The sequence below is a fragment of the Notothenia rossii genome (assembly GCF_949606895.1).
Source record: "Notothenia rossii genome assembly, chromosome: 4".
Lineage (NCBI taxonomy): Eukaryota > Metazoa > Chordata > Actinopteri > Perciformes > Nototheniidae > Notothenia > Notothenia rossii.
Window position 1 is genome coordinate 77,522,823 of NC_136902.1, and position 23,853 is coordinate 77,546,675.

The window sequence follows — 23,853 nt, forward strand, 5'->3', positions numbered from 1 at the left end:
CAATCTTATGTATCTTGTCTCATCTTAGTTTAAGTGATAATACAGTTTTCATTGAGCACAGCAATGAACTTGGTGACTATACATACAAAATGACATACATACATTTATTTTCAAATAAGGAATTGTTTTGGGGTCACTACCTTTTCAGATTTGGATGATATGGTAACACTATTGGTTTGTCAACATCCCTCTGGGTTTGTTCTGACATTTTTCAATCCATGTTGGTGAGGACAATGATATTATTCCGGAAAGGAAGGGGGTACATACAATTATGAAAATAAAACCCAGGTTAGAAAATCTGAAAATGTTCCTTTTAAATAATTTGGAATGATTAGTTATTGTTTACTCACTACATGAGTTTATGATTAGACGTTCAATATTATAAAGGTGACTCAATTTATTTATTTAAGGATACAAACAGTATCATGCAAGATCCTCAAACACACAAACACACAGACACACACAGACACATAGAAGTTGGGGTTCATAGCACCACTACAGAAGGATCTTTGTTCTCAGAGTGAGGTACGATCACCGCTGTGAAAGTCTCTCTTCACATGTGCACACATTTGTGCATACACACACACACACACACACACACACACACACACACACACACACACACACACACACACACACACACACACACACACACACACACACACACACACACACACACACACACACACAAACACACACACACACCAGGTCCAGTGTTTTGGTTTCCTGGCTGCCCTATTGTACCCTGGCAGTCTTTAATAAATGGTCCTCTGTGTATTTGTGAGTGTGTAGACTCATCCGTCAGCCCTCCTGGCCTCATGTCACATCCAGCGTTTCCTTCGCCCCGTTGACACTACTCAGCACTACTGATCGCCCGCCGTCACCTTCACTCCTCTAGGGATCTGTGGCATCAAGCTCACAGCCACACGCACACTCAATGTCTTTCTTCAAGGCGTGCACAAACTAACATCACAGTGTTTGTGCGTATCCCTTTTGATTCATCCTCATATGGTCAAGATGGGGGTTGCTTCCTCCAGAATCCCCCAGCGCTGCAGCTCCATCGCTGCCCCACAAGGGACCCTGATAGGCAGGCAGAGAGCGAGAGAGAGCCCCATCCCCCTCCAGGCAGCGACTGGCTGGGCTGAAGGGTCCCAGCACCAGACCCCCTTTCATAGCCCTGAATGGACTAGCCTTATTTATATTCACACTCAGTCACACAGGGGGACCCCAATCTCACAATGCCACTGTGGCTTTGTCCGGCAACTCTGTATTTGTGTGTATGTGTGTGTGTGTGCATGTGTGTTTTCGCGTGTGTGTGTGAGGTTGTGTGTGTACTCGGGTATTTGTGTTGTTTAATCGGAGGGCATGTTGCCGCTGTGTAGTCTGCGCATGAGAATTCATTGCTGTGTGTATTCCTTAAGTGTGTGTGTTTGTGTGTGTGTTTTTGTGTGTCTATAGCACTAATGGAATGCCTCCCTCCTCTATTCACCAAACCCACATCACAAGCAGGCAGCTGGGCGGTGTGTGTGTGTGTGTGTGTGTGTGTGTGTGTGTGTGTGTGTGTGTGTGTGTGTGTGTGTGTGTGTGTGTGTGTGTGTGTGTGTGTGTGTGTGTGTGTGTGTGTGTGTGTGTGTGTGTGTGTGTGTGTGTGTGTGTGTGTGTGTGTGTGTGTGTGTGTGTGTGTGTGTGTGTGTGTGTGTGTGTGTGTGTGTGTGTTCCCCGACCCTCCCTCTGTGTTCAGTTGTAACCCAGAGCAGCGCTTTCATTTTCCTGTCATAACGTGTATTGATTTCCCTTAGCCTCGCTGCGACACACACACACACAGATATCCAGTGATCCTCGGAGTTGCGCATACACATGCATACTTTCATGTGCCTTTGTACACACACATTTTGTGTACACACATCCATAGTTTTTCCCTGCTGAATAAAGAACATTGTGTTCAAAAGCAGCCCTGTTAGAGTAAGATTAATTCTCACGTATGGTCCCCACTTTTGCAATCACAAGCTTGCAGGTGCACACACATGCCGTCACATACTCTTTTAGACATAAAACAGTAAATACGGCTGATTGCTAAATTAATCTTCCACGTCACCGCAGCCCCTCGTGCTCAGGTTTGCTTGGGAGAAAGTGATCACTCTAGCCTTCCTTAGTGTTTTCTCATTTTCCCTGCCGTACCCTCTCTGCTTCTCCAGTCCCTATCTTCACCCCCCCCCTCCCCTACCTATCCACCTCAACTCTATTTGTATTGTAATTGCCTTGGTAAACAGCACCACTTTGGCACTGAAGCAGCTCTGATAGCTTGTGTTTGGGATGCATTAAGAGTGGCGATGCAGACACCATGAGTGTGTGCGTGTTTGTGTGTGTGCGTGTGTGTGTGCGTGTGTGTGTATGTCCCTGGCGGTAATTGACTGGTGTGCGTCACACAGCACCCCCTCCTTATGCTGCTTTTTGACACAAACGTTTCAGTCATTTCCGTTTGCCAGACATGATTTGTTCAAGTTTTGCTTTTCATTTCACTTCAGATTTACAGACGCCATAGAGATGCACAATTATTACAAAAACCCCAATAGGACACAAGTCATATGATCAGATATTGCTGTATAATAACTACTAATCCAAGCTTTAGTAAACACATTTCAGTGGACTCAATCAACATTATCTGATACCTTGTCTTTGTAAATATTGAATATGTACCTTTTTCTTCTTAGAGTTTTCACCTCTTGTAGTTATTTTCCTTATCCATAAAAGTTAACAGATTGAAACAAAACAAAGACCCACATTATGAGCATGCAAACACATGAAAGAAGAGTCAATTTAGTTTAAGTATTTCATGATGTGATTGAATTGACTAGAGAAATAATAAACATTTGGGAGTGGCGGAGATGTCGAACAACAAAACTCCACAGTGGGACTCAATGTCAGTATGTTACAGGATCCCTAAACCTATAGAGCACTGCTAAAACACTCTTATACAACATTTAGCTTTACAGCATAGCAAAGTTATTCCTTAGAAATTGGATATTTTGTATTCAACATGCCTCTACAGTGCAACACATGCTAGATGGAGAGATATTGTCTCAAATCTATACTGAAGATAGTACAGTAACATGTGCATCTGAGAGATGATAGCGACCTTTTACAACAGTCTGTTTATAATAGCCCTTTTTTAAACATGTGGTTTCAACGAAACATTGATGTCAGTCAGTGTCTCATGTGTGTTTGTCTACTTTCTCTCTGCAGCACGACGATCATCTCATTCTCTGGCTACTGACATGTTTGAGCTGCACCTCGGGGCGCACCTCCTGCAGGTAAGCACACACACTCACCTTCTTCTGTAAAGAATAATATGATATTATTTCATTTCATAAAACTGTCTCCGAAAAGGTCAAACTGCCCTATTTTCAGTGACGTGATAGACCAATTGGTTTTGAAAGTAGTTCATTTAGCTTGAGAAATAGGATAATTGGACCACAAGGTTAGTTTGATTGGAAATGTACATTGACAGACAAGCACATTGGTCTCTTAAGTGACTGCAGTGGACCACTGTGTGTCGGTGCTGTGTGAGGTCACAGTTTGTACCAGCTCCAGTCTTCCTACCTCAGATTCTCAGACTTACATTTCCAGGCAAACTCCTATCACATGCTCTCACATCCACACACATGGACTCCCACACATCTCATATACCTCAGATGCTCGGACGATAGCATTGGCTGCCGAAGAATGCCTCTCTTTGCTCTGACAGATGAATGGAGCCTGAGGGGGTTTCGGGAGCAGGAGGCCTACAGGGATGACGAAATGCAGGATGTAGAAACAAAGAGGAAGTGTGAAGAAGGTAACACTTCAGGTTGTAGTTAGAACGAAGAGGGGGGTGAGGCAGGAGAGACTATAGCTCCAAGCAGGGAGGGAGAAAGAAAAGCTTGAAGGAATTTAATATATTATGTCCTATGTAAAGCTCTGTGAATTGCCTTGTTGCTGAGAGGTGCTATACAAATACATTTGCAGAGTAGGAATCAGGACGGAGTGGGAACAGGTAGAGAGAGAGAAAGAAAAACAGAGGCTGAGCATTTAGAAGTGATGAGGTTGGGGTAAAACAAAGAAACATTACATATGTCTGCTCTCCTCTGGCATTTTAAAGAGGAAGGGAGGCTTAGGGAACGGTGCTGATAGAAATCAAATTAACGCTCCAGAAAAACTGTATGATTCTCTCCTCCCAGCCGTCCTCCCGCAGTAATAGCCTGATAATTGCACTTTAGTTCTCCGACATTCAGGCGGCTGGTTTCTCCTCGCCGCGACACACGACGCCCCACACCCCGGCCACACATTTGCATACTGGATGTGTCAGTTGCATAAATTACCACTGCCACTTTAAGCACTGGGCCGCCAAAATAGCAATCATTCTTCTAGAGCAAAGTGGCCCTGGTGTGTGTCTATGTGTGTGTGTTTGTGTGTGTGTGTGAGGAAGAGAGAGAAGCTGACTTCTGGATGCTTGTTATGACGATTAATATTATTCTCGGAAACAGTCCTCTCTAATGGTCTGGCTGTATACCTTTCACTTCTCATTAGAATCACTGCAGGCTGTAATGACTTTGGTTCTATCTCTGTCTGTGTCCGTGCCGGTGTCTGGGTGTGGGTGTGGGTGTGGGTGTGTGTGTCTGGGTGTGTGTGTGGGTGGGTGGGTGGGTGTTGCCAGAGATCCAGGAGGGTGCTCTGGTTCTGACTTTGTTACAGTTGATTGAAACAGCTCTAGTCTATAAGCTCAGTTTCTCATGTCTCTTTGCCGTGGCTGTGTGCGACGCGTGTGTGTGTGAGAGTGCACACACATGTGGCAATTTTGCCTTTTTGACAGCTGTTGTTGTGTGTAGCTGCCGATTACAATGGGAGTTGTTTCATGTCTGTTCACATTCATCTGTGTGTGTGTGTGTGTGTGTGTGTGTGTGTGTGTGTGTGTGTGTGTGTGTGTGTGTGTGTGTGTGTGTGTGTGTGTGTGTGTGTGTGTGTGTGTGTGTGTGTGTGTGTGTGTGTGTGTGTGTGTGTGTGTGTGTGTGTGTGTGTGTGTGTGTGTGTGTGTGTGTGTGTGTGTGTGTGTGTGTGTGCGAATTGCGAAAAGAGGCCGAGGGGTGACGGGTTGTTTGTTCTCTAGCTCATTGTAATTTGTTCGATACACACTAATTGCTCTAATTTGTCTGTCTTGTTTCTGTTTGCCTCAATGTGTGTGTTTGTGTGTCCGTGTGTGTGATGTTCATTCTTTTTTTTCTATATGCACAGTCCCTGGATGGCTTTGTGTTCGCGGTCAGTCAGGAGGGACGTTTCCTCTACATCTCAGAGACCGTTTCTATCTACCTGGGACTCTCACAGGTAAGACAACCTCCTTCCACACACACACACACACACGCACGCACGCACACACACACACACACACACACACACACACACACACAGTTGAATAATCCTTCATATACAAGCGCATTTGCACACGTGTGCCTATCTTCTGCTTACGCTTTCATATCCCCTCCCAGGAGTGTGTGTGTTTGTGTGCGTGTGTGTGAGTGTGAATATCTTTGACTGCACTCTTCGCTCTCATCTCTGAGAGAGTTCAACTCTCACGGGGGCAATGCAACTCTCTCTCTTCCTCTCTCTACCGCCCTGTTTCCCTCTCCAGGTGCTCACCTCTGCTGATTGCCTGTGGCCTCTTGTACTGTGAATGTTAAGTCCTGCCATTTTGCCCAGATGCATAAATAATAACAGTAATTACTGGCCCAGCAATCAAAGTGTCGCCCCAGCGCGCTAGGCCTGTCTCGGGGAACAAATCGATAGGCATCTTAAAAGCCACATTGATTGTACGGAGGGGGAAAAACACCAAGGGGGATGGGAAGATAGATAGAGACAGCCGGAGAGAGAAAGAGAGGGGGAGGAAAGGAGGAGAGGTGTGATAAGAGAGAGTTGTTTCGAAGTAAGAAGAATCGGTACAGCATGAGAGACGGAGAGAAAGAGGGAAGTTCGTGCTACAATAACAGAAGTAACTGAGTGCTTTTTTTAAGTGATTGAAGTTCTGCCCTTGGCTGCTTTAAAGGATACGTCTTTGTACTCTGTCTTAGTAGAATAATCACATGCTATATGCACATTGAAGTTATAGGTCATTGTCATCATTTACTGGCTATAAGGTGGCCACCTCCAAACATGAATACACTGTCAGAGATGTGGGACAAAATCCACAGACCTCGCTCTGTATGAACATAATGTGGGACGTGTTTCTTGCTCATGAAAAGCCAAACAGATTCTTCCTTCTGGATGTATGTCGTTTTGTTTCAGGACACCACACAGACATTATGTGACTAATTGATTAAACCAACTCAGACGGCTGAAAACTGAAAACGTTCACCCATTGATGGCCCCCTTGCGACACCAGATAGATTGTACAGACCGTGTGGTTTTCATACCGATATTCCCAGCTGTGATTGTGTTTGAAATGCTATGACACAGAGCAACAATGTAAGGTTTGCATTGTCTTATTGTAGGGCTGAACGATATTGAAAATATTGCAATAGCAATATGATTTGCGATCTTAGGGGTCAGGATCATTATTGCATCATCGTTCTGATTTTCAATAAAAAACATCTCTGATTTGTGTGGGGATTTTTACTCAACAAAGAATTCTTAAGTCTGTAGAAAATGATATGTAGGTTAGGACACCTCCGCAGCGGTACAATAATTAACTTTAAATTGTATTTTAACACACTTTTGCAATACAAAAGATACTTGCTTTTCGTCATTACTTCTTTCCTTTCATTTATTTTTGACAAAAAGCAAATTTGTTTGGATCGAGTTTGAGTGGGGATGTTTTTGGTTGAAATCTCTGAACACACCCAGGATCACTGATAATAATCTCAATATTTGCCCTCATTTCCTTTTCCAAAAATGTGGGGGTTTGTTCAAAGATTAATTTACAATGTTGTTGGGTGTGGTCAGAGATGTGCTCTGTTGCACCTTTAACCACACCCAACAGTGATGTCACAGTGTACTGACAAGTTTTCAGATGTTCCTGTCGCATTTTGTAGGTGATATAGCTCTGACATGCACTTTGTAAGGAGGGGTACAGCAGCTAAATGCATAGGTTCCTTATTCGAACAGGACACATAAGATAATATCTCCAAAGTCATTAAGGAGAAAAGAATACATCTTTATTTGTACATTTGGGATGTGTATATTACATTATGCACAACAGGCTTTCTCTTCTGTTGGAGAGACCAGAACAAGAGTGGTTTGTTTGCACATACCATATACCTTCTTAGGTCTTCATCTTGCCAAAGACAAATAAATAAATAATGCACACATATACTCTCTCACACACACACACACACACACACACACACACACACACACACACACACACACACACACACACACACACACACACACACACACACACACACACACACACACACACACACACACACACACACACACACACACACACACATATAAAGGCTAGAACTAAGATTGATTGTTGTAAGCCTGGAGCCAGAACCAAAAGGACAATGCAGAGAGACACTTTTGCGCGAGAAAGAAAACAAAAGAGTGGAATAGGTGTGCGAATGAGAGACATTGGTAAAGAGGAGAGAGAGAGTCTGACTGTGTAAATAGAGTTTAAATGTGCGCCAGGAATGAAATTCGCCTTGGGATTGCCTAGGTAAACAAGACAGCCGAGGCTTTGGTGGAGATGCTAATAAAACAGAGCTGTTCTTATCAGCTGAGCAGATGGCCTAACCCATCACATCTACTCAAACAGGGCCTGAGCCATCAGCATTCTAATGAAATTATTTATGATCGAAGATTACGTTCAAAACCTTGAACATACAAAGCCAAGTTTACCTTCCTGAAAAGATGAGAGCGGACAGGGATGGGGGGGGGTTTATGATGAGAAAGAGAGACAGCCAGTAAGGGCAGCTAGGAGTTGAGAAGATGATTTAGTGGGAAACATGAGAGCAAGTATACAGTGTGTTTATGGAAATGAAGCAAGAAAAAGATTTAAAAATATAGGAAAAAGAAAAGGCGGGAGGGAGAGGACAAAAACACTCTGATATACTTTGTTGGCGAGTGGAGGCAGACTCAGGGGAGAGAGGAAGGACAGACAAACAAATGATGTTCTGAGTGAGAAAGTGTAACTGGTGGTTTGTTTTAGAGGGCATGTCGCCCCTGAGGACCGCCCCTGCCCTGCCGTCTCCTGTCCCCCCTGTCTGACCCCTCTGCCCTGGCTTACACACGGGGCTTCTCCCCTGACAGGGGGGTTGCTTAGCCGGCTTAGCCCAGGTCAGGCACCTTGACCAAGGGCACAGCCTGCCGCCCATTCCCCTGGTGCCGGCACGTATCATTTCTCTTCTCACCGGGTCTCCAGACAGGAAGCACAGGGATAAACCTGGGAATGCCACAACGCAGATCAGTGGTGGGGAGGAAGTAGAGGAGGAAAGAGATGGATGGATGGAGTTGAGGAAGAGGAAACAAAGGCTGGAGAAGATGAAGAATTGGGGGGGGAGGAGAGATGGAAATAGGAGAGAAGGAAGGAAAGGGGCTGGAAGGAGAAAGAAAAAGGATAAATGGGGTAAAGAGAAGGGAGGACGGATGGTGGATTAAGGGAGGAGAGAATTGATCTGGGAATGGTTAGTATGCAGCTCCCCCTCCCCCTCTCCCCCTCCCTCCCTCCCTCTCTCCTCTCCCATCAGTCAGTGAGGGCTGAGGGCTGAGAGTGTGTTGTGGACCACTGCCCGGATGCCTCATACATATTAAAGCCCCCTGCTATTATTTATATCATGTCTCTCCTTCCCCTGCTTGCTGCCCTCCTCCTCCCCTTCAGCCCCACCACACTGCCATACATACGTGCACGTGCATGTCTGCGCACACACACACGCAGGTTCACGCAGGTGCAATGACAGACAACTACTCACACAAACAATGACACACAACGACACGTGGAGACACAAAAACAGACAGTCTAGTCACATACGCAGGGAAACAGAGGCGCCGTGTGCTTGCATACTCACAAACACGCGCACACACACACACACTCAGAGAGATTTGAATGATCTCGGTCTCTCCTCACGTCTTCCCTTCGCGCCACATTCTATACCTGTTTTTATGTCTGAGCCTGACTCATCCTCTCAATCGCTCCGTCTCTTTCTCATCTTCTCATTGCTGCCTGATCTTTTTTTCAATCCCTCCCTCCTGCCTGTGATGGAGTGATTTTATACGGATAGGTCTTAAGCCCGTAAAGCCCATAAGGGCCTGTTTGTCTCTCTACCTTGTTTTCCAATACCACGGGGCCCTGGGATTGTGTCTCTTTTAGATGGCTGGTCCACTGCTCTGAGAGCTAAATGTAGCCCTTGCTTAAAATACAACAAGAATTCCCTTCGCCGAGGAATCGCTATTCATAAATACAGACAGCTGGCCTACAGATAGACAGACAGTCAGACCGACAGACAGGCATATCTCGATATAAATCGTAATAACAGATGACTAATGTAAGGTTCATCTAGAGTTTCACAAACCAGACCCAGACCATTTACATTTCAAATGTAACTTGTGCATCTACACTTCTTCTATTTATGCAACATTTAAACATTAAAGAACGAGTCAGTTTTAATGTCAGAATCAAAGGGAATGCCGCAGAAAAATCCAGCACCTAATAATTACACTGCTGATGTTATATCTGCATAATTAAGAGAAGATGGATCAGAAAGATAAGAAAACATTCATCCTGTAGATTTAAGGTGTTTGTAAAGCTTTCTACTTAACATATTTAATAAACTAGATTCATTTTAAACATTATGGACCATTACATTTAAATGTTTAATAAAATTATAAATAATTTTCAGATACAGTATATGTCAAAAGAGGGACTTTGATTTTGTCCTTTTTCTTACAACTGTTGATTTCGATTGATAATGCTATCTATGGTTATCATAGTAATGACTGCCAAAGCTACTTAATGCAGTTATAATCAATATTTTACTATAACAATGTATCAACTGCCAATATAAAAGTGGTCACTCATAGTAATGAAATCACCACTTGAATCTGCAGCTCCTCTCGGCTTTGCAGAGTTTAGAAGTTTCAGCTCGATGTTTTGCTGTCCAGTCCGCAACTTCACTGTTTTCAATCACTCTCACGGCTCTCATTTTTTTTTGCAGCAGAATCTATAGCTGTTTTCAATGTCAACCTCCAACACACTGCACACCACCTGCTCAGCGCCAAGCAGCATATTGAAATACTTAGCATCTACCTGGTGAACACATTGGAGCTAAGGAGACAATTATCTCCATCAGAAGTGGACAGGGACCAAAAACTGCTTAAAAGAGAGGCCATATTGGACTGAAATCACCCAGTTGGCACATCAACAATAATCTCTCTTTTAGGAGGTGAGCGTAGATTCTCCAATGACATCAGTTATTTCAAAAATGAAGAGCAAATAACGTCACTAAATGAATTTAAATAAAATCTTGCTGATGTGAATGGATCACTGCCAGCTATTACCACAGCCTCTACCAGTGGCTAATACTTCCTACAAGTGTATTTTTCATATAACAAGAGATAACAGGATGATGACAACAGGGAAGTGTGTATTTTACTTTGCCTTTCATTGCATGTCATTTGTCAGATGTTTTTATCCAAAGCCACTTACATACATTCAGTACTGTGGACACAACGACATGCTGACTGCAGTGGGACTCGAATTTGCTACCTCCTGATTCAAAGTCCAGCACTCTATCCACTGAGCCACAGCCACCCTTTCAAACAAGTAAACAGATCTGTGTGTCCAGTATTTGAATTGATGAGGCTTTAAAATGTCAGGGTGTCTAGTGGCGTACTGACAAATACATACATTATGTTTGGGACTCTTTCCATGCGTTTCCTTTTTTCCTCAAAGAAATATGTATTATTCATATTTCCGCCTAAATAGATTGAGAGCCATTTTACAAATGTAAAATTCTGGTACTTTCTCTGTATGTTGGGATATTACTCAATATCATCAAATCCAGTATTCTGTTGTATATTTCCACATCCCTTAAGAGATAATGCCCTGTAAGTCTGGGGAACCTTTATTTCTTGCCTTATTATCCCTTCCTCGCTGGGGTTTCTTCCATCTTTAACCCTCTCTGTTCGGTCATCGCACACCTCGTTCCTTCGCTCCCACCTTCCCGCTTCCCGCTCCTTCCTCTCCCCCAGCTGTGATGTCCTTGAGGGGCCTGCTGAAGCTCCCATAAAGCCTGCAGTAAATGGCTCTAATCCGGTAATAAATGGCTGTGTCCTACAGACAAGGGTGTGAGGCTGCTGCAGCCACAGCTTTATCAGATGGAATGGTATTGGCACACACACACGCACGCACGCACGCACGTACACACACACACACACACACACACACACACACACACACACACACACACACACACACACACACACACACACACACACACACACACACACACATATATGTAATAGAAGCTGCATGCATGTGTGAAAGCATGCATCCTCGTTCTCCCTCCTTCCTGTTTCTCTCTCTCTCTCACACACACTCATTTATATGGCTTCAGATGGAATCACACCTGCTCCAATTGTGCTGCTTTTATGGATGCCATGCAAGAGCAGCGCCATTATTAACTTTAGATGATTAGAGATGCAACGATGATGCATTATGATGATAGGATCATATAGAGCTGTATGAGCTGTTGCGCTGGGATACACAGTAACTGAATGAAGGAGCAGGGAGGGACGGGGGGAATAAGAAGAATAGTAATGTGACCTTTGGAGATACTTGGAGTTCAACTGTTTTTAATCAGCAAATACAATTGATTTTTATCTCCCCTGGTTTTATTTGTGTAACACTGTAGTCGCTTGGTCCTCTGAGACTCGACTCAAATGTATGTATGTGTGTGTGGTGTGTGTGTGTGTGTGGGTAGGGATGTCTTACAACCGCTACACTCCTTGTAGAGTTGTAACCCAGAGCAGTGCTTTCATTTTCCTGTCATAACGTGTATTGATTTTCCGTCTGTGCGTGAGTGTGTGCGTGCAGGCATTTGTGCCTTAAGCTGTAGTTCCTGATCAGCGTGTTTCTCCTCAGGTGGAGCTGACCGGCAGCAGTGTGTTCGACTACATCCATCCGGCGGACCACGTGGAGATGGCTGAGCGTCTGGGAATCAGACCGCATCTGAGGGCCGAAGCCGGCTGCCACACGGGCCCCGAGAGCGCTTCCAGCTCCGCATCCACCTCCTCCCTGGCCGGTACCCCTGAACCCGGTACTGGTCTAAATGTCAATTCATTTTTTTTCAACAATATTTTGATTGAAGTTTTCAAATATAACGAAGATTACACATACATAAAACGGTCAGTCTAAGTGGCAGATACAGTGTACAATCTAATGAATAGGCGTGTAAATAAACTCAGTTCAGAATACTGATGACACAGGGATAACAGAGTACAGAAATGTTCAAGACATCTGAAAGAATATGACGTGGGCTATACACTTTATAATCGTATTCCCGTTGCCCCCCTCCCCGCCCCGGTCTTTGGTTTGATTGATCATTACTAACATTATTTTTCAAAACCTCCATGAAGCTCCCCCAGATATTTTTCAAAAACTGCCAGCTTTCCTTTAGTAATGTTTTTCTAAAGCAGCACATGCTGACAGATCCTTAATATATTTATTCATACTTGGTTTGTTTACATTTTTCCATTCTATAGCTATTGCCCTCTTAGCTTGTAAAAGACACAAGTCTATAAGTGCACGCTCACTCTTCTTAGAGACAAAGTCTTTTGGATAAATACCAGGGATTTTCAGTTTCGTTATCTGGTTAATCATGTTGAGTGCCTTTTTCCAAAGACTATTGACCACATTAAATCACCACAAACAGTGAAAGAGTGTTCCTTTAGTATTGTTACATTTAAAGCATGTGTCTGGGGTCTAAATGTCAATGTGCAGGGAGGAAACCTGAAAGAAATAAAGGGAAAATTCAGCTTGTATATTTTCTATATATTTAGTTGTTCTTCTGTTATCCTCAGCAGCTCCGTCTAGTCCTCATTCCCCTGCTGACGAACCTCCTGACCGCGGCTTCTTCATCCGCATGAAGTCCACGCTCACTAAAAGAGGCCTGCACGTCAAGAGTTCTGGATACAAGGTGCCTAAGGAAATAATTTCTCATCATCTGAAAACCTTGTACTATGCTCTCTTCCCTATTAACCTGCTTGTTATTGGGGCGGTGAAATAACAAGGGGGCCGTTGTCATTGTGTTTTGCTCGGCTAGTGTTTCATAGCACTGTCAACTTGGTCGTTTCAGTGTGTTTTATGGCTGTGACCTTATTTCACACTGGACCGCTGCACATAACAGCTGCTGTAACACCAGAGCTGCTGCATTCTTGAGCTCAGATCTGACTTTTTATTGTGTTTCATGAATGTTATATTTCCTGTTGTTGCTAATGTTTTTTTCTACGTCCTTTGATGCAAATGAGTTGTGTGAAATGAATGATGTTTTCTTTTTGTCAGGTAATCCATGTGACAGGACGAATCCGTTACCGCCCTGCACTCGTGTCGAGCTCTGGGCGCACAGTGCGTCGACCGTTGGGTTTGGTTGCACTGGCACACACACTCCCCCCCTCCTCGCTTAATGAAGTCCGCATGGAGAGCCAAATGTTTGTCTTCCGAGTGAACATGGACCTTCAGGTCACATATTGTGAGAACAGGTAAAGGATTGTTTCTGTGTTTTTGACATTAAGCTGTACTGACATATGAATACATTTGAATCAGTGTATCTATTCTGTTGCATTTCTTTACAGGATCTCAGAGTATATGGATCTGACCCCAGCAGAGGTGGTGGGACACACCTGTTATCAATTCATCCATGTAGAAGACCTGGAAAACCTCCGGCAGAGCCATGAAGACTGTAAGTGAAATGATGCATGTGCAGTAGATCAAATCCAACCCCATCCCTGCTATTCTATAGTGTTTGAACTTGGGGAGGAGAGCCGGTTGAAATGTCTTCCTGTCCTGTTGTGATAGGCGCCCTCTGCTGCCAACATCATGAACTGTCAAACCAATAACGGACTTATTTTCCCATCTCCTCTACCATCTCCTGTTTTACATTATTTCTTTCCATCTTCTTTCCTCTCAGTGCTGAGGAAAGGCCAGGTGGTGACCCATTATTACCGTTGGCTCCAGAGGAGAGGAGGATACCTGTGGATCCAGTCCAGTGCCACCATCTCCATCAACCACAAAGCCCCGCATGAACGCAACGTTATCTGGGTCAACTACATCATAAGGTCAGTACAACCACAGCCTGTGCTTCAGTCCTGCTGATATGAACTAAGTTTCTGTATGCAGGCACCATGCCGTGTACAGAGATCCTTTGAAGGGATGGCTGATGAAATGCAGAGGGATTATTGGAAGAGTTTCACTCGCTCCAACACATGAGAAAACTGAGGATACTTAATCCAAATAGTGACATCAAAGCAAAGCACATTAACGGCTATTTGACATTTTTTACATAAATATTAAAGATAACCACTTCATATTTTAAATGATAAGATGTCAAAAAATTCAGATCTCTTTATTTAATCGATGACCGTGTCCTGTTGAAAGGATTATTAGAGAAAGCAGATTCTAATCATTTGAGGTTTTTAAGTTTTACAAGTTTTCACACTTCAAACTGTTATTATGGAAAGTATGTCTTTAATAAATTATATTAAAAAAATAAAATAAGAATTATTTATTGATATTGTAGGGTCTTAAATCATTAATAAAACTTAAGTGAAGTCATTACTCTTTCTGGAACGAGTTACGGCTGCCTGTCCCCACACTGCCAACTTTTAAATCCAGTCTTTGAACACATCTTTATTGCTTGGCTTTAAATTCACTTAAAGATTTGGTTCATTGCTTTTACTATTTTATTGTCTTTTTATATTTGAATAGAGTCTTGTTTTAGGGGTTTTATTGTGTTTTATTATACAGCACTTTGCTTAACTCTTGTTGTTTTCAAATGAGCTTTATAAATAAGTTTGGATTGGATTGGACTGCAGAGTCTGTAAACAGCAATCTAGCATTACTTACTCACTATTCAATGTCATTACTCTAAATCGGCAGACATGATCTTATTACTCTTTGATTTAAAGGAAACATTTAAGGCTCTCTGCCTTTCTTTCTATTTTGTTCCAATTGCCTTGTAAATGTAGTATTGCTTTTTTTATTCCCCAGACACTGCAGTCACCTCGAAAAAATATGCTTTCTCTTTATTTCCCTCTTGAATACACACGTATTCACCCAGACGCTGATGCAAATATACTCCGTAGATACATGCGCACTTTGTACACACACGCACGAACACAGTACATAACAACAGCCGAGCAGTCAGACAAAAACAAGAGGAGTAGGCTGCATTTCAATGCTAATTGGACTGAAGCTATATAATTACAACAAATGGATGTCAGAAATTTGGGGCTGAATGGTGTTTTAGTTAATTAGAGCTGTAATTACAAGAGCTCATTAACTTCTCCAACAGCCTCCTCCTTGTCTGAGCTTAACTATGTATAGGTGAGCTGCTGAGTGGGGCATAGTGTGTGTTTCTGTGTGTGTCTTATAGGGTGGGGTCTGCATATCTATCTGTTTGCGTGACAGTGTTTGTGAATGTGTGATTAAGAGCTGTTGTTTGGAGAATTGGATGGATGTGTTAGCTGGAGGTTAGAAGGGTTTGAGGCAGTTTGGCTATTGGAGGTTGTTATTAGGCTGATTATATGTTGTTTCCATCTCTAAGTATTCACTCAAATCAGCACGACACTAACGTTTTAAGCAATAAGTGGCTTCTAAGTGGTCTACATTTTCTCCCCCCCTCTCTTTTTTCTCTCTCTCTGTTCATCCATCCAGTCGAACAGAGTTTACAGACACTCCCCTGGATATTCTGCAGCTACCAGAGAACGTGCGAGCAGAGCGGCTTCGAGTTAGCTCGTCCCCCACCGACAGCTCTCCGCAGGCCCGAGGTAGGACGCCGCATACACATTAGCCCCTTCCCATGATGCTCACTGACACACACCAACACCTGCCTGTGCGTCATATTATCATAAAAATCTCCCTTCTTCCTCAGGCCCGCAGCCAGCGAAGAACTCAGTGGGGAAGAGTGACCCCGACACTAAAGGCAGAGAGAAATTCACCGCAGCTGCCATCCAATCAGAGGACAGGAGGAAGCGCCTGCTGAGGTCCGAGCCTGAGGGTCCTCCTCCCGAAACCCGCCGCCGAATGGAGGAGCTCCATCATGCGGAGGAGAGCGTATCGGCCTCATCTGACATGGCCAGCGAAAGTGAGGGGGATGAGGAGGAAGAGACAGAGTGGGACCACAATGACAGATTGAAACAGGAAGATGGTGGAGGAGGTAAACAGAGTAGGGGGGGAGACGCCCCCTCTAGGGGGGACAGGGGGAGCAGGGTGCACAACGGCCGGGCTGTGATCCAGCAGCTGAAGAGCGTAGTGGCCCCGTCTCCCCTGCCTGGCAACCCCGGCATCAAGACTGAACACGAAGCCCTGACCACCGGGGGGCGCTGGGGGTCCCACACACACACCACCCAACAGCAGCCCTCACATGCACACACACCCTCCAGCAGCCTCAACGGTGACAGCCCCACCACCCCGATCCCCGACTCTTCTTCCAGCAGCGATGCCCCCCCAAAAGGGTTGTTCACACCCCCGTCCCCGGCACTGTCCCCCGTCATGTCTGTGTCCTCCCCGCTGCCCCGCGAGGACAGGATTTTGTCGGGGGTGCTCAGTCGCAGCAGTGGGGGTGCAGGTTGCGCTCCTGACTTTGAGCTGCTCCAGAGACTGGCTGCAGGGGGCGCAGCGGGGAGGGTCCTCTTCCACCCCCTCGCCCTCAGCCCGCAGGGCCCTCAGAGCCTTTACGCCCCCAGCACTATCCGCTACGCTCCACCTGAGCTGCCCCCCTCCCACCACCACCACCACCACGGCGGAGGACACAGCGATGGCCTGCAGCTACGCTCGGACCACCACAAGGGACCCCCGACAGCCTTCTTCCCCCACCTACAGCGGTTGGCTGGCCTGCCACCCTTCAGTGGTTTCTCCCCGTCTGACAACCCCTTCTCCTCCGGCCTGCCCTTCTGTATGAATGGACTGAGGGGGGCCGCGGGCTCCGAGGAGGACTGAGACTTAGAAGGGAGGAGGTGAGAGGGGAAGATGAAAATGAAGCAAAGTGACAGACCAGAAAGAGAGACATTGAAAAGGGCAGGAGAGACAGAAGTGGCAGGACATTAAGCCTCTAAGGACCTTACTAATTGGACAATGAGTTGAATAACTGCGATATAAAATATATGACAAGTCGTTGCCATAGGGAATTATTGTGTCCTCGCATTTTGGACAAGTGACAGTGACTCTCAGAGAAAACACGACATGGAAACTTTTGACTGGTTGTCCCTCAAGACTGTCCGTCTCTACAACAATAATGAACTCTGCTCTGTGTCTTTCTCTAGATGACTCTTTTAATTTCTGTGTCTCTTCCACTCAGAGAAGCCATATTGTACATAGAGACAAAACCATAAAGACCCTCAGCTCACATCCTCATCACTGTCCCTACAATTAACACAATTAACCCTAAAGCCAGTAGAAAGAGATGGACTGTACGAATGAAAGTAACTTTGGAATATACATTTTTATTATTGCAGTATTATACAAATCATCTGTTATGCTGAGATACAGGTGAGAGTTTGATTATTGGGTTTCTTTTAAAAATAGACAAAGAAAGCCCTCTGGTGTTTTTGTATTGAGATTCAAAATTATATGGATAAAAAAAATCTCAAGTACTCATCATTCAGCCATACTTAAAGCACACTGTTGGGATAAAATATGAATAAAGTAGTCCCAGACATTCCATTATATATAAGGGAAGAAAATGCAATGCAGACAGGACGTTATTTCTGTTTTTTGTTTATAGGCCATTTGTTTAACTGAGTACTCATTATAGTATATTATGTATGATGATGCGGTTGTGTTTGAAGCCATATTCTTGTTTTCATTTTTTTTTAAAGTTTATATTGATTTTTGTTTGTTTGGAAGGATTGTGTGAAAATTGTGTCTAGACAGACAAAATAACATAGTTTTATTGGATGTACAATGTCATCAAATACCTTTTTGTATTATTCTCTAAAAAATATATTTCTGAAAATGTTTTTAGGAGGGAAAATGGTGCTGGACACAAGTGTTTATTATCATTTAAACCTCTGTTTTTTATAAGCACTTACTGAAATGTGTTCTGGTGTGAACTCAAAGCACTTCATCACTTAACACTCCCTGTGTGGTCCTGTTAAAACAGACAACAATGCAAGAGTGGTCACTAATATCATAGCACATGCACTCTAGTAGAGATAGAGAAGATAATGGTCATTTGAAAGAGACAGAAAGATAAACAGACCTGTAGTCATTAAAAGACGACCGTTAAAGGTTGATAAAAATAACCTGAATTATTCCGATGTTGGTTTTATTTTAATTCAGTCAACTTGAAGTCAAGTTTTAAATTAAAAAGTGGAAATATAAAACACTTTAAATTTCAGATGACGCTTATTGACTGGAATTCTCAGGACTGAAAATCCCAAACAAATCGAAAACAGTTTTTGTATGAAAAATGTCCTTTTTTTATTTTCTTGAATGTTTTGAAATGAAGTCACACACAGTTTGGGGTTGCCTAACGAATACTTAAAAAAAAGTGAGAATCTTTATTCCAAAATGTAATATTTAAGATCTGAAAATGTTAGTCTTTTCAAAAAATGCTGGTTATAATACAGCCAATTGCATTATTGAAAAAAAAGTGACAATAATACAAGCAAAGCTAAACATACAGGAAATATCAGATTGCTCTCTAGCACTTTGGAATGAAGTCATTTGAACGGATCTACCATGTGATGAAAATGCACCTAAACTTCAATCATTGTTGAAAACCAAGTCTTCAAAAATGATGCCATAAAGACACTATGTATTTTAGTTTTTCTTCCAAAATTGAGATTACGGTCGACTGTCTGATCTGAGGGCTCAGTCTATGTGGAAATTATGATCTGATGTCTGACAAAAAAGAGAAGAGAAAATATTTCTAGTCGTTCAGATCCGACGTGCACTACACACCCATACTGTAGCTGTCACACGTAAATATGTGTGAGCGCACACATTCTCGGGTGTTTAATGATATAATGTGTGTGTATGACTGCGTGCGTTTGCTTGTACAAGTGTTTGGTTTTCTTTTGTCTTTCTTTTGCTGAGATAAATAGCTAACCCCTTGCCCATCACTGTGAATCTAACATTATTCCCCATCTCTGTGAATACTCCACCCACTCATCAAATAAAATGAACAAATGTAAAAAGAAAAACAGTGATACAGATGACGATAACAATAAAATATTCCAGTAGAGGAGCACAACTCAAGGTTTGGTTGTTTCATTCTTGCTTCTTTTCAGCACATAACAATTCAGATATATGAATAGGCATGAAAGATACATGTCACATTGTTAAATGAGGCTTCATATTTGTTTGAAATAAATCACGTTGGACACATTTGAATATAAACAGAGTTCTCCTCATATCAGCTGCTTAATGCATTTTACAAAACTTCAATATTTAGGCCTATCATAAATAAATGGACAGCCTTTAATTGTTTATGTAACATAAATTCAACGCATAGCCAAGAATAAAAAACACAAAGAACAAAACAGTGGTAGAATAAATAATAAAGATGTTTTGTGTCATTGCAGGCTTTTATGGGCAATCCTGCTTATCTCTGGAGTCGGCAAAGGGCAGTACAACACACAATAAAATGAATGTACTGTAATATTCAATAATATCCTTAATATAAAAACTAAGTGTGGAGCAGGTGAGAGCGACCCTTTCATGAAGCGTGACATCCTTTGATTGTGTTTACATCTATAAAGACCTGAATTCTTCTGAAAAGAACAAAAGCACAGCAAGTACATGGAGAGCATCTCACTTAGGAGAAACGATATGCGAGCGTTCATCACCATGTGGGTGTGTGTGTGTGTGTGTGTGTGTGTGTGTGTGTGTGTGTGTGTGTGTGTGTGTGTGTGTGTGTGTGTGTGTGTGTGTGTGTGTGTGTGTGTGTGTGTGTGTGTGTGTGTGTGTGTGTGTGTGTGTGTGTGTGTGTGTGTGTGTGTGCATTGGTAGTTTGCTTGTGTGTCTGTGTGCATCTCCAGAATTTGCAAGTGTGTGTGTTGTCTGAAGCAGCCCCAGGGAGGGGCTCTGACATTGAAGACGGGTTAAATCCTGTTTTACATTCAAGTGGCAGGCCCTAGTTCATTAGAGTGAGGATCATTCCTCCTCAAGACCAAAGGAAGCGCATACTAAACAAGAGCAGTTGTTGGGGAGAAAATGCCATTGTACGTGCAAAACCGTATGTACTGTATAAGTGTGTGTGTGTGTGTGTGTGTGTGTGTGTGTGTGTGTGTGTGTGTGTGTGGGTGTGCTGCTAACGGAGCTACACAACAACCTCATGGTTTCTTCTTTATATCTTTCCTTTCTGCGGACTACAGTCTTTATAGCGTGGAGTGAACAGAGCACCTTTTGTGTCAGTGTGTGTGTGTGTGTGTGTGTGTGTGTGTGTGTGTGTGTGTGTGTGTGTGTGTGTGTGTGTGTGTGTGTGTGTGTGTGTGTGTGTGTGTGTGTGTGTGTGTGTGTGTGTGTGTGTGTGTGTGTGTGTGTGTGTGTGTGTTCAGCATGCACAACTCATGGCAGCTCTCCTGACTGTCTTCTGCTCAGCCTGTCATTGAGTCACCCACATGCCCTTTCTGTCACTGACTTTGATGGCTTATCTTACCCCCTGAATTGGAGTCGTGCTCCCGGGGGAAATACCTTAGCACATGTAAATGCATTTGAAAGAGTAAAAATACGGGTAGGAATAATAGAGTGAGGAATGGAGGGAGACACAGAGACAGCTTCCACCTGACATGGGCTTACTGCACCTCTACCATTCCCTCTTTTCCTCCATCCTTTCCCTGCTGTTTTTGTGAATGTTTCCCAACAATGTCTTCTCCTCTCAGCCAGCAGAAGGCCAATCCATAAGTAATGCAGGTCTTAAGGCTGATGCTTTGATCCATACGCGTGGCATTTAACACCTCAGAGCAGATGAGCAAAATAAGCAGAGGTTATGGCTCCTACTTTCAGCGCTGGGAGTGTATATGTGCAGCACAGGTTGAGAGATGTATGAGCTTAGACCTGGACTTGGAGCTGTGGCTGGTGTTGTGGTTTCTATAGCTGCTCGGGGTACGGGGGTGGATGGTGTTTGTTAGTGAGGGCGCGTCTCCTGCCTCTGGGCGCCCTGCCCTTTAGACGCGCCAGGCCTCAGGAGCCTCCTGCATGCCAAGCAGACCTGTGCAGTCAGATGCAGCCAGGGAGGAGAGACGAGGAGAGGAGGGAGGGGAGGAGAAGCGAACGTGAGTAGGAGTCCAGAAAGAAAAGGACTGGAGGGCGAAAGGGTAGAAGACGATCTTAAGGAGAGAGTAAAAGAGGGAGGAGAGGGGCTCGAGGGAAGGAGGTAGGGGTGCTGGTAACACTGCAGCAGCCACCTAGACACACCTTGCATGTGAATCACAACTGCACTGAGACGCCCAGGGAATCAGCCAAGGAGAGGAAGAGAGGGTGACTCTGAGGTGAGTCTCAACAGCAACACTATGTGTCGATGGCCGCCAGATATCACAGACCTTCGCCCTAACCCAGTCAGTGATTGTTATCACAGACAAAGCCCCCCCATCACCAACACTCTCACACACACACACACACACACACACACACACACACACACACACACACACACACACACACACACACACACACACACACACAGAGACACCAACCACATGCTGCTCAGCTCAGCTCACATATCCGTACATGCTCGCACAACAGCAGCTCATTAAAGGAATTATGCATGTACAGCATGTATGTACAACAGTTTGTACATCTTTTGACGTCCCTTGTAAGGAGAGCTTCTACTACACATTAAGGTAAGCCTTGTTTACATAATGAAAAAAATACTAAAATCAATATTGGTACAGGTAGCGGTCTTAATATGTAGTGGCATTTAAAGATTTATTCATTTTAACTATCTAGGAAAGAGAATAATCCACATTTTCTAATGACTTATTTATTATGAGAGCGTATTTAAATATGGAGTGTGTGATCTCAAATCTCCTTGATGTCCTCAGCTAATAGTTTAGATACCGAGGTCATGTCCGCTGTACTTTATCCACAGATTTAATCTTAACTCAATAAAACCATATAAATCATTTACACTAAAAATGTAAACCTCTTGTAGAAGGGGCCATGCCAGATTACTATTGACCCCCACCTTGCATTCAGTGCGTAAAGAACATTCACACCGCTACAAAGTTTTCACATTTAGTTATGTTGCAGCCTTATGCTAGAATCATTCAAATAAAATTGTTCTCTCTTCATTCTGACAAAAAAGAATTCTTATTAATGTATTCAAAATTAATAACTGGAATAACATATTGACATACGTTTTTTGACCGTTATGATGTTAGACTCCCATTCCCCTTTAAAACGTTTCTAAACATTGATTGAAGTGCAACTTTGGTATAGATTGGACAATGTTTGGGAACACACCTGTCTATAAGGCCTCCCAACTGATAATGTATATCAGAGTAACAAAACCAAGCCATGAGGTTGAAGCCTGCTGAGGTAAGAGACAAGATTGTGAAAACCTAGAAAACATTCAGGACTTCAGACTGGGCCGAAGGTCAACCGAACAATGAACTTAATTCATAGACAGGACAATAAATGCCTTGGAACCAACTGTGTTAATGTCCTAAAGTGTTTCAAGCAGAGACTGGATGTCTAACTTCCCTGGAGAGGCCTGAAAATGGCGGTCCAACACTTGTCCTCAATCAGCCTGACAGCCTGAGAGGATCTGCAGAGAACACCGCAGAAAATCTCTAAATCAAGGTGAGCAAAGCTTGTCACGTCATACTGAAGATGACTCATCAGTTATTGCTGCTAAATTGCTTTGCTTATAGGCTACTGAGTTACCTTATGTCAATCTGATGGTTTATATTTTTTGCTAAACTTAAAGGGCCCATGTCATGCTTTTCCGGTTATTACCCGTCCCCTTGTGTGTTATGAAGGTTTTTATGCATGTGAACGGTCTGCAGTCAAAACACCTCAAAGTACACCCTGTAGCGAGTAAAACTCTAACACAGTCTATGCTGCCCCAAAACGCCTCGTTGGAGATTTCTCATTTTCCATTGTTTACTTCCTGGGTTCTCTGACGTGTGAACACCCAAATCAACAACAAATGACCGGATTGGCCCAAATGGATCAATCCGCGGAGCACCTCACACAACAGGGGGGTATACTATGAAGCAGGATTTTCGCTTAGCCGGCTAACTTCAGGGAAAATTTGGGGTTTCCGGTCCTACAAAGCTGGTTCTCTTTTTAGCAGGCTAGATCTCCATGGTAACTTATGCTGTGCGGCTAACCTGCCCCGGAGCAGGTTAGGTTGCAGGCTAAGAGATCAACTCAGTGAAAGCACCGCCTGCTGACCAATCAGAGCTCAGTGTGCGGAGTTTAAAGCTATCAAGTCATATTACAGGAGAAAGGAAATACAGAAAAGCTGCCGTTGCAGGAAAGACGCCCGGCAAAAATCACCGACTGTGTGAACGTGAACATTAATAGAATATCACCTCCCATCTTTAGAGCAATATGACTATTATAACATTAGCGTTAAGAAAGCTTACTTAAATATCTGCCACAACATAAATAACCGGATCAGAGTAACATTAAGTACAGTCCGCGGCATATCACAT

General features: G+C 43.6%; 1 protein-coding gene across 4 annotated transcripts in view; it reads left to right on the forward strand.

Annotated features, from left to right (window-relative positions):
* The window catches only part of npas1 (neuronal PAS domain protein 1), a 61,984-nt gene extending 42,547 nt beyond the window's left edge, over positions 1-19,437 (forward strand). For 3 of the 4 annotated variants that reach the window (XM_079677813.1, XM_079677811.1, XM_079677812.1), the window contains 9 exons: positions 3,244-3,311; positions 5,269-5,358; positions 12,113-12,287; positions 13,051-13,166; positions 13,532-13,728; positions 13,822-13,928; positions 14,157-14,304; positions 15,902-16,014; positions 16,119-19,437. In XM_079677813.1, the coding sequence (XP_079533939.1) occupies positions 3,244-3,311; positions 5,269-5,358; positions 12,113-12,287; positions 13,051-13,166; positions 13,532-13,728; positions 13,822-13,928; positions 14,157-14,304; positions 15,902-16,014; positions 16,119-17,185 (2,081 nt within the window). In that variant the 3' untranslated portion in view covers positions 17,186-19,437. The remainder of the gene's footprint in view (positions 1-3,243; positions 3,312-5,268; positions 5,359-12,112; positions 12,288-13,050; positions 13,167-13,531; positions 13,729-13,821; positions 13,929-14,156; positions 14,305-15,901; positions 16,015-16,118) is intronic. The other variant, XM_079677814.1, reaches the window with a different exon arrangement.
* Positions 19,438-23,853: the final 4,416 nt, after the last annotated feature.